Here is a 12,152-nt window from a genome sequence, read left to right as displayed (position 1 = left end):
GAATTGGATAAGTGGAAGAGGAGGAATGGACGGATGTATATCCATACAACATATATTTTTCATGTGTGTAACCAAGACATGATTGATAATTTGAGAAGTCCAACCAAGTGGGTTATAGAAACTCTTTCCACAACCATCTGTGAAAATGCATCTGTGAAACAATTCATTGAGGACTGTTTTTATTATGTTCCTGTGATTATTTGGACGGATGTGTAGGGGGCTTAATCTTTTCAGCTACTGAGGCATGCAGAGGCAAGGTCAAAGCTGCAGTTTATCAGAGGTTATAGGGATTTTGTTAAATGTGTCTTTGTGGGCAGAATATTTGAACTGAGTGTCTTGTATTGCAAAAACTGATTCATTTATAAAGGAGGCAGAAAAAGAATGCCCTTGTGCCTCAACCTTTGGTCAAAATAAGTCCAAAAGCCTCTGCAGAATCATACATTATTACCTTTATTGCTGTGAATCACTGATGTAGAATCAGCTCTAGACTACAACATGTCAGCAGTTACAGCACGGTTCTTAGTAAGGTTTTTATTTTTTTAACCTGACAGAGTATTTCATAAAAAAAAAAAAATCCTAAATTTGAATGCAGAATAAGAGTTTATTTTACTTCAGAGAGAAAATTATTTTAAAATTGGTTAATTGCCAGACGTATTGTGCTTAAGAGCAGAAGGGCACGTGGGTGAAGGATGGAAGGGCTGGATTCAATTGTACACATCCACACTCACACATCCACAAACACAACAAGAGCCAGACCAACTGCCCATATAATGTCACATCTCATGCCAGTGCAGTGAGGTTTCCTTTGCAAAGAAACACTCCACCAACAAAGGAAGACAGTCTGTTTAATATTATAAAAGCCGCACTGGGAGCCGGCAAGTTTATGCAGTAGCATCTGGCGTCACCGCAGATTCCTGCCAGGGCGCACATTAGATCAGAGTAATTGGCCAGGACAGCAGTGTGAGATGGACAAATGAAAACCTCCTCCTGGGTGACCTGATGGCCAAGGGGAGAATGAACAGTGCTGCTCAGAGCCTGATAAAGAGCTCGTGGAGTGAAAAACACACTTTTTCCCCACAACATATGCTTTTAGGGACAAATGCTGACTGCTCGTCAGGTAATGTTTTGGATTAAAATGTATACGCATACATAATCATTATTATCATTTTCTACTGTTCATGTAATTCTAATCTGCGAGTTTAGTCAGTCATACACAGTCACAAGATCCTATTGCAAACCATGGTTAAGTGTTTCTAAGTTTGTAATTTAGACTTCCACTTGGTCATTTAAAATCCACTTGGAATTTAATCAATTCAGGGTTTAAATGCATCACTTTACATTCTGTTATATACTTTGAACAAGAAATGGTTGTGTAATCGGCCTCGGGGTATTTTTCCCACCAGATATTACATTTGATGGATAAATCCAGCAGATTGCTGACTGGAATATTAGCATGTAAATAAATATAATGTCTCATTGGCCTTTTTTTGGTCTAACAAAAAAATTATGGCTTGCCCTAGGCATTATTATCTACCAGGTCATTTTCTATGTACTCGGTAGATAATACCTCAGTGTACTGTACGTCAGAATAAATCCAAACCCCGTGCTTAAAAACAAAAAAAAAATCCTTTCAATAATATAATATGCTACAATTTTCTATTTAAATAAGGAAGCTCTCTATTCACGTTATTTGGCAATACTGTTCAGTTTTACTGGAAATATTTTAGAAGCTAAACATTTATTTTCATGAGCATTGTGTGCCTTTGGTTTGGTACTCTGGTATTTATCTCAGTGGTCGGATCAACATTTCCAATCCCAAGTAGTGCATATTCAGATAGAAATGGAAGAATTTATTTTTGCTATATAAAATGCACAAATAGTTGTAGCAAAAGTAGAGATAAATAATACTGGCATACAGAAAATGAAACCATGAGAAAAATCAAAATATAAAAATTAGAAACAAAATGGAGGCTAATACTACTGTACAGTGAAATATGTAGTAAACAAGGCATCTTGGACCTAAATTCCCTTTCATTAAACAAATAAATATTTACTATGAACAGCCTCAAATGTTGAAATGGTTTGATGGCAGGCATTTCTTAAGGAAGCAGGTTTAATTTAATCTTGCTGAGATGGATCAAATTAAGACTTAAAGAACTACTTCGAACTGATTCTGCATGTGCAACTTTTATCCTTAAAAACTTTGGCAGAAAATGCACACCGATAAAGAAAAGAAACGTAAACAAAATATTTACACATAATGCAGTCTCATTAGTGATGCATTTCAAACTATACTGTGGCTGTACATTGCCACAGATTAAATCTGTGGTAAAACAAGAGGGGAGGAAAAGAAAACAGCTCTGAAAAACCACCTTTTTTTTTTTTTTGCCTTGATGGTAATAATAGAGGAGCCAAGGGAGTAAGTGCGGCTGGAGCCAGCTCACTTATAGACATAAAAAAAGGACTTGAACAAAGAAGCTCCCATTTTTCATGACAGTATCAGCCCACACTGACTGAACTTTAAAAAAGACCTCAGGAAGAAGAGGCACAAATGCCTCAGTGTTCTTATCTCAGAAGAATGGAAGAAAATAGTCTTCAGAGCTCATAGGTAATGGTCCAGATCTGCTCCAGTGATTTTTTATTTTTTTTTGGCCTCTCTAAAATGCACTCAGAGCACTCTATTGGTATTCCACAGCAGTCAAATCCATTCGGAAGATTTATTAGATTCCAGTCTGTTCTGCTTCATCCAATTAGTAAAAGGACAACAGGATAAAAGGGGAATCTTGTTAGCTTCCAGTGGTAGTGGATGAGATAGGAAGAGCGGCAGAGCTTCATTTCTAACATCCCGTGTGCTTCCGTTGGCAGCTATTACACATGTCTGAGGTCAGTCAGAATCATCTTTACACACACAGGCACACTCCTCATGGTGCTCCAAGGCCACATCAGTCATGGACTTCTGCAGGCCTCTTCCACCACTTCGATGTTTCAGCAGTAGAACCTGTTTGAAAAGAGGATGCTTAAGTTGACAGATGCCAGCAATTATTTATTTTAAACATGCTTAGTGGATTGGTTATTTAGAAATTAAACTGTTGTTTTGCACAGAGCCTTGGAATCACAGTGTGCAAGATATCTTGTATTTAATGGTAAAGCATGCGTTTAAATCTGTTATTTGTTTTCTGGCTGGTCATTTGACAAAAATGTTTAAAACTTAGCTTGATTCATATACACAAACCAAAGGTTTTAGAAAACTGGCATCTTCCAGTTTTGATTGAAACACAAACACTTTGAGACTTGTAAATAATAACTTGGTATGCAAGTGGTAAACTGTGGGAAAATTAGATCACCAAAAACTGAAAATTCCCAAACCAAGAAATGACAAGTGTTTATAAAAATAGCTTCATGCAGCAGCCTGAGTACCAAGAAAATGAAAGAGAAGCTTGTAGCACACTGGAGAAATCTGCCTTCTAAAAACAGAAGTTAATGCAAACAATTCCTACTACTGCCCCAATTTTTGCTGGTCTTACTAACCAGTAAACCTTTTGTCTGCACAAACAACCTATTTCACCTCCTGACATGTTAGTAAGAGAGAAAGTAGAATCCATATTTTTATCAGAATGAAAAGTAAAAGGAAAGTAACAGGGGAAGATACCATGATGAGGATCCAAAACAGGTAGCCAGGAGGTTTTAAATGAGGAAAGACCAGTTTCCAGACTTAAACCTCATTGACTTGGTTTGGAATGAACTGAAAATGAAGCCACTGATGAGTCTGAAATTTAAGATGCATTTAGAAAGATTCCAAAATAACTTTAAAAAGTTATTATTATCTATGTGTTCATGTTCTTTTATGTTTATTTACCCTTTTGTTTCAGAGTACACTGGTACATTACTCTATGTACATTTTAACAAATTGTGGAGATTGACTGACAGGACAAAGTCAAATGTTTTTATTGTTTCTAAATTAACCTGAGTAAAACTGCAGTAATATACAAGTATTCCATAATTAAAACCCTTGTTTAACTGTAAATATGTGCACAGGTGTCTTTGACGTCATTTTGTGGTCAAATGAAAACTTACTAACAAACTGAACATCAAATGGCTTCCATCACATTATGATTAAGTCGATATTTACCTCATGATATTTCTTTGTAACTCTGGCAGGAGTGCACTGGCAGTCATAGCAGCGGTGGGAGCAGCAGGCGCAGTTTCCACCACAGCGCTTCACCAGGAGGCAGCCGGGCCAGAAAATGGCATCTGTCCTTTTCAGCTCTTCACGCAGGGATACGGAGAAGTTACGTGGAGTGCAGCTGTACAGCTGAACTTCTTCCCTCAGAAGATTGAGATCAGCTCCACCTCAAAGACATCAGATATTTTCATTTCAACACATCACCTGCATTCATTTATTATATGCTCAGATATTCTTTTAATATTAAACATTTTTATTACTATACAGTATGGTAGCTGGCTTGTACTGAGTTGCTTATATTACTTTTCTATCTTTCCTGTCTAAATTGAATTCTAACATACATGTTAATAATTTCCTACCTCTGGCCTTCCTAGTGTGGATGAATGATTTCCCCAGCACATGCCATGTAGGTTTGTACAACTCCTCCATATCCATCTGCCACCTTTCTGGTTCCAGATACTTCATGACCTCCTCTACAGTGATCAGCTCTGCCACAGCCTCTGACAGCTCCTCGATGTCCTGCAGGGATGGAGGGAGAACTGCAGGGGCTTTGGGCTCTGATACACTCTGTGGGAAAACCAACAAATCAAATGAAGAGGGATGGAACAGACGGGTCATTTGCATACCAAGGTACAACAGTAAATGTATTTTTAATATAAAGAGTCCAGCTTGCATTGGCTTCAACTCTGAAAAGAGAAAACATCTTTGAACAAGCATGAAATAAATACATAACTTTCTCAATAATATCAAGTTTGAGACACATAATAAGGTAAAACTAATTATCTCATTACACAAACTGCCTCAAGGATACTTACATCTCAGCCACTTTGTGTGACATTTAAAAACTTGGAAGTGTACTCTAGTCTATGAATATTAAAACAGGATAATTATAGAGAAGGAACAACTTTGTCACTGGTGACAAAATGCAAAAAATTACCGTAGACTGCTATTGCACATTTTATATCATGATAAAATATAAGATTTACATTGAATTATGGGTCATTAATTATACAGTGGTTTGGACTTGAGTTGAGTTATACAGAAATCGTGACAGCCCAACGTCACCGGGGCCCAATTTAAGCTTTGTGTTTGAAAAACGATGTTTCAATTAACAGTAACTGCAGCCCCTGAGGATCGCAGACACATACAGGAATTTCCACACTGGACTGAATTGTAAGGTATTTGCCTAAATTTGACACAATTATACTCTTCTGGAAGCAATAATATTTTAATTAAATAGTCCACTGGGCCGCCAAGGTGTTAGCTTCCTCTAAAGGTAAATAAGAGATTTCTAGACTGAAGTTCATTTCAGTCCAAATAAAAATGAAAAGAAAGAAGAGACAAGACCCAAAATCACAACTACATCACACACAACTAAAACTGTTGTAGTTTAAGACTGAAAAGGTACACGGTAAAACTCCTTTTACACCCATTACATTTACAACCATTAGTCCTCACCCTTCACCCAGCATTGGAGCCTATTTCAAGACTACACCTGCCATACAACCCTGAAAATTGCAGGTCACAAACTGGGTCAGGTGTTGAGGAACCAGGAAATACTGAAGATAAGTAGTCTACTGGAACAAGGATACGGCATAAATGAACATGAGCTGAGAACTGTTGGAATGCTACTACACATGTAATCCCTGTGAAAGGGGTTGCACGAAGAGGATGTAGGACCTATGGATTCTTCGAAATCCAACATCCAGACTGACTTTGAAACAACTCGTAGCTCAGTGTTCCAACATTCGCAAGAATGCTATCGCAACTAGAGACTGACGAGGTACAACACAAATGCTAGGGAGATATCATTATCCCCACACTCCAAGATTGGGTACCAAGCCCCAATAATAACTGGTACATTGAATACCAGAGCAGCTGACCTGAAAGATAAGATCGCTAAGCTGGAAACCTAAGCTGTCAAATGAGCTCACATCTCTGTCACCTCTTTTTCTCACTTTGTATACCAGCATTTATCTGTATAGCTTTTGTCGGCAACAGTATTATTTGTTTCAAGCTCTCGACTCTCCAGTGAGCTACAGTGAGCAGTCACGGAGAAGATTGATACCTGGTGCGTTGTGTTTCCCGTGAGAGAAGAGGCTAATCTGTTAGACCTTTCAGTCTTGTGATGGTGCATTTGTCCAACATGTCAGCTCGCTGGTCTCTCTAATCTTACGTGACTGACAGGTAGAAGGCAACATTGTGACACTTACAACAACAGCAACATAAAAAAAAAGAAAAAGTTTGAAAACACTGAACACGTCAGCTTCTGGCAGCTGTGTTTTAAAGCTTTTGGAGAGGCAGAAATATATGAAAAGAAGAAGAAAAAAGACACCAGAAACCTGCATCTTCCTTTTAATGACTTATAGGAGAGAATTACAAGGGAATAAGTGAGATGAGTGAAGGTTTTCCTTCTTGGCACTAACCTTGTGAAGATATGTGGCTCATCAGCTATTTCTGTTTTCCCCCCAAAATAAAGAAATTGTTTACACAGTAGATATCATATACTTCTGTTGACTACTGAAGTACATTACATCTCAGCATATGGAGGCAGTAAGATTAAGATAGATATATACTCCAGTCAGCTGGGCTAGAGGCAATTAAACTGTAAAAAAAAAAGATCAGGAAGCGCTTTGACATCTTCACAATGAATGAAAAGGTAGAACACCAGCACTGATAAGATTTATTGGCAGCATAAATGTGTTCAAAATCCAAGCCCCTTTGGCAATGACTTTAAAATGAGATGCCAGTGGTTTGACATGGCTGCACCACAGGCTGGAAAAATACAGCTGACGCACAGCTGTGTTCACGCCACAGATTTGAGTCATACTAATGAGGTTTCTTTTATAACCACCGAGCATATCTTTGGTTTATTTGGCACCAACTGAGATAAACAGTCACAAATGTGACAGGAATATTTATGGGAAATGGAATGGTCATATAGCACCATAAGAAAGAGTGATACAGTATTTCCAGACAACAGACAGAATCTGTGATTCTTATTAGTTGAGCCTTGGCAGCGGCTAACTGCATGGAATGGAAGCCATTAACAGCTTGTGAATGTCGATGGTGCAACGCTCCCCCAATTAGCAGCTCTCTGCAAACTCAGCATCAGAAAGAGAAGCCAAGCAATCCTCCAGAGACACATCAAGATGGTATGAATAAAGCTATAAGTAGCAGATGACGGAGCTCATTTAAGAGAACTCAGGAACAAAGTGCTTACATGGACCACCGTGACTGAATTCACAGCAGTGTCTGTGTCAGGTGTAACACATAAACTCTTGGTGTACAAACAAATTTGATGCATTCTATAATGTCTTTTCTGGGTTAAATAAAATCATTAGCTATAGAAAAAAAATGTGCACGTTCCAAAGTAACTGAAGCTCCTCAAGCCATTTTTTAGCACGTGCAGCTGATGCATAATTAAGATTTATGATGTAAGAATTTTGATTGTCTGTATAAAAACATAATCACTGCCACTTCACAGGATCTTCATTAGTTGTAATTTTGCGGTAAAATAACATATAAAACAGAAATGGCTAAAACAAAGTGGGTGAAATGACATTTAACAAAGGCTTTCGGCTGATTCTTTCCTTTTTCTAAAACCTTATTTTGTTTTTTTAATAAAGCGTATAGTTTGGGCTGAGCCTGAATCATCCCTTAGTTATGCTGCTGCAGACAGGCTGCTTGGGGACTTCTCATGATGCACTGAGCATTCTCCTCCACTCAACCCTTTTCACTCCTCGTGCATTTTTAAGCCACTACTGCATGTCTTTAAATTTCGTCTTCTCTCTCTCTCTCATAGTTTTGTCCTTGTCTATCTAGACTTTTCTTTCCCCTCACCCCCCAATTAGTCATGGCAGATGGCTGCCCCTCCCTGAGCCTTCTTCTACCAGAGGTCTCTTTCTGTTAAAAGGGAATTACTTACCAAATGCTTACTTGTAGGGGATAGTCTTTTTTTTTTTTTAAGTCATGTCTGGCAGATATTGCAACCAGAATTGTGATCTGAATGCACTGCTGTGCTAGACATATTTACTCTTCCAAGATGAGCTCTCTAGATTCTCTATGGGCTTCTCTTGTTAATGTTGTCCTATTATTTTATTTATGTGTGTTATTTATACATATACATATACAGGGTTGACAGGCTGAGAGAGAAGAAAAACAAGGAGAAAAAGGAGAAAGTAGGAAAAGGGGATACCCCAGCAAATAGCATATAAAAACGAACAAACAATACCTGGAAAAATAAATTCATAAGGAAAAAAAAAAGACAAGACAGAAACAAAGCATGGTTACACAAACCAACAATGCTGCTATATCGTACTTGCATGAGTAAGTGTAGGGGATAGTCTGACTGTTGAGATTTTCTCTTTAATACTGTAGGCTGCTTTCTTTACAATATAAAGCCCCTTGAGGTACAGTTGATATGAATTAGGGCTGTATAGATAAAATTGAATTGACTTGATATATCGAGATGAAAGATCTACCTCAATGCAGTACCCAGGTCAGTCAAAGTGCTAGTGTATGAATTTGCTTTGTGTCTAAGAGCCTGAGAGTACAAAACACAGAGAAAATAATTTCTTGGATGAAATCATCTCCTGCAAACAGAGAACATGTTGCAACATTGTAATAAAGGGATGGAAGGTATCTTTGTATGAAAGTGTACACCAATACCAGTTGAAGTTTAACATGATTAATATGATTATTTCTCAATAATAGAATAATAATAAAAAAGTTGATTACATCTAATAATAAATATAAAATATCAAAATAACTATAAGCTACTTTACAGTGACATTATGTAATTATTAAACACTTAGCTAAAATTGCCATTTTTAACCTTTATTAGTGTAGTGGGTTTTTAAACACAACTTAAACTTGGTAGTTTAGACATAAGATAATTATCTCTATTTCAGACTGACATCTATCATTTTGTTTTGGCTACCTCAGTAACTCCTGTTATCTTCAATTTATATCTTTTATGAAATTTAATGAATAAATAAAAACATGCTGAGCCAGCAGCCCAAGGCACGCTCGGCAGTTCTGCATATTAAGTACAGACATTGTGGAGTCTTCTGTCCTCAAACCAAACTGAAGCACATGAAATTTTGAATCTTATGGAAGTTGAAGCACACAGAGACGGCATCCCAAAATGGTTTTTGCTCTACTTATTGTCAAGTCCACTGTCAAGCATTTGGACAGTGAGCTGAGTGAGTTTCAAAAAATAGGAAAGCTGGAATTCTTTATTCAGTAGATTGTAATGTGCTTCTTATCACTACCAAACCCTCTGAACCCCCTTCCCCTAAAGAATGACTTTGTTCTTGAGCTGTGATTTCCTTGTTTCTGAGTCTCTTTGTTCTCGTGAAGCACGACCACATGTCCTTATTTCTGGTATCTAAAATGACAGGTTCAACTACAGTAACTATGTTGAGATGACAATTCCGAAATAGCTTTTTGAAATAGCTCTGAAAAACAATATCTTCTCTTTCACATGGATTCAAAAACCACTTCCTTGCACAAGAGGACTTTGAGTAAGCAACTTGGTTTGTTGTGTGTAAAAAAAAGTGTTTTTCTTCCTTTCACTATACGCCACACACTGCAATTGAGGTTGGCGTAAAAACAGACCTTAGTTTCATCATACCAACGGTGAAACTCCTGCGTGACTTTGCGTGTCGTTTCCACTCTCTTTAACCAGACTTACATTTTTCACCTGCCCCATCACCGTCTATGCAGGTGTCCCTGTCCACAAATACACAACTGTAGATGATTAGTTTAGCTTGCTCTGCTATCCAGATGAACATGAGTGAGTCTGGATAGGAGAGTAAGAGAAACTCTCTTCAGTGCATTTAAATAAACAAAGCTAGTGGGGTGATCTTTGGTGGCAAAGTAATAGTGCAGTTTAATTGTGAACGGAGACCTCACAGAGACAGTGATGTATGTTTTGTTTGTCCATGTAACCCACAGCACACACCACTCAACACCCCTCATGGCCTATTTAACAGGCTCCTTCTCTTCTGTGTTTTAACAACCTCTTTCAGCCTTTTTTGCTTTTTCTAAAATCTCTTCCTGTGAATTACAGGCTGGGTCTTATTTTTTCCCCCTTTCATTCCATGGAAGTGGTGGGGAGGAATTATTGCTTGTTTAAATATATACTAAAGTGCTGGCCCCTGCATGGCATGAGGTTCCAGTAGCTGCTGGTTGACCACAGAGGAAACAGAGTGCTGCTGTTCTTGTGTGCTCCTCCTCAGTCAGAGGAAGGTTCAAAGGGAAGGCAGACTGAACGTGCAGAGGCCAAAAGTTCCTTTTCCCCATCATGGTTTCCGCACCTTCTAGAGTTGGAATATGAAAGAAAAACTTGGGTCTCTTGTTTCATCAAACAGTTTGCGGGAAGGCACTGAACACCAGAGAATAATGTCGATCTGCTATTAAAGGATTAAATTTAAGTTTAAAATTCTCAAAGACCCTCTGTTTCATGAGGTGCTCTTTTTTCCAATTAAAATGTTTTCCGAAATGTCACATACATTCAGGCTTTGAGAAAGACAGCCTGGTTTTTAGTGTGGTGAGTGCATTTTTAGCTTTTAACTGCTTTTTTTTTTTTAATGGTTTATTTAGACAGGTTTTCTGAACTATGAACCACAAATCCTTCACTTTTCAATTCTAAACTGAACCCTTGCACGAATAGCAATGTATAGATATGGATGTTAACAAGCTCAGAGAGAAAAATAAGTAGAGAGAGCTTTGGTTAGCAAGGTGCACAACTCCTTTTACACTTGAAAGTACAGTGGAAGGTCTTGAGCAAGTCTTAAGTAAAAAATGAGGGGAAAGGAAAGCTGGGACGGAGATAAAGTGATGTAAAATCAGGACATTTTAAAATTGGGCAGCTTTTTTTCCAAGAATGATAGCATGGAGACTAATTTGGATGAATCAAAGCACCAGACCTTTAAATTCAGTTTTCATGTATGTCTACCATTACTTTGGGCCTTCCAGCCAGTGAAGGGTAAATTCCTTTGGAGAGGTAAATCTCTATCATCTGAGATGTTACACTGTAATAGAGGTACAGGGTCAGGGGTAATCAAGGAGGACCTTTGAAACGAGCAGACTTAAGTGCCTCATAGTAAGTTAAGTTTTTGTGATAATGATACAAACCATTCTTTTTTGGCTCAGATGTGCAGTCTGCCTGACTTTGTTGTACTAACTAGTAGGTGTTTTTGATAGATGCCAAATGCTGTGTGCTTCAAATGTTACTATCTGGAAGGATAATTTCCAGTTTCAGTTAATGGAAAAACAGCAGCAGATCACATTTTGGTTAAAAGAAGGTTTAAATAACTGTTGTAGGTTTTATGTTGTGACCCTAAATGTGTTAACAGCAGAAATAGAAGGGGACCATACATCAGAAAAGCTGCACCACAGTGGTATTTTTTTGTCCTGAAGCCAAGGTTACACCATATTGACAGACTTCACTGAGCAAATAAAATAGCAAAGGGGATTAGGTGCTTGATATGAGAAACTCTGTAGCTTCATCTTTTGCAAAAATGTGTTATGCCATAAATGTTTTAGAACGTCTTCTAAACTACTGGAATTGAGATCTGTTGATTTCACAGGACGATCAGACACGCAGAGAAAAAGAACAAAAACCCGAGGAACGGCTAAAAAATGGAAGATAAACAAAGGAAATTAAATCTGACAACAGATTATTCAGGGTAAAACACATCCCACTGACTACAAATACACAATCCCCAGCAGTTTTGGAATGAAATTCATAGACTGGATCCCAGAAAATCTATGGTAATTGTAAATGCAGCTCTCTTGGGGGCTGTATTGCAAAAGCTAGAAAAAGGCTTTTGGAGATTTGTTTTCTGATTGCAACAATTTATTTGATAAAGTTTCGAGGAAGGAAATAACTAGTTTAAAATAGGTAATGGAACCTAAAATTAAAGTTGATAAATGTTTCTGAATGCAAAATATTCAAAAG

General features: G+C 37.8%; 1 protein-coding gene across 1 annotated transcript in view; it reads right to left on the bottom strand.

Annotated features, from left to right (window-relative positions):
- Window positions 1-579: 579 nt before the first annotated feature.
- The window catches only part of LOC115787031 (platelet-derived growth factor C-like), a 52,994-nt gene continuing 41,421 nt past the window's right edge, over window positions 580-12,152 (bottom strand). Inside the window, exons 4-6 of the mRNA XM_030739596.1 lie at window positions 4,543-4,750; window positions 4,130-4,350; window positions 580-2,998 (exon numbers count right to left, since the gene is read on the bottom strand). Of these exons, the coding sequence (XP_030595456.1) occupies window positions 2,885-2,998; window positions 4,130-4,350; window positions 4,543-4,750 (543 nt within the window). The 3' untranslated portion in view covers window positions 580-2,884. The remainder of the gene's footprint in view (window positions 2,999-4,129; window positions 4,351-4,542; window positions 4,751-12,152) is intronic.

This window comes from Archocentrus centrarchus, chromosome 10 (genome assembly GCF_007364275.1).
Source record: "Archocentrus centrarchus isolate MPI-CPG fArcCen1 chromosome 10, fArcCen1, whole genome shotgun sequence".
Lineage (NCBI taxonomy): Eukaryota > Metazoa > Chordata > Actinopteri > Cichliformes > Cichlidae > Archocentrus > Archocentrus centrarchus.
This window is presented reverse-complemented; position numbering and strand designations above follow the sequence as displayed.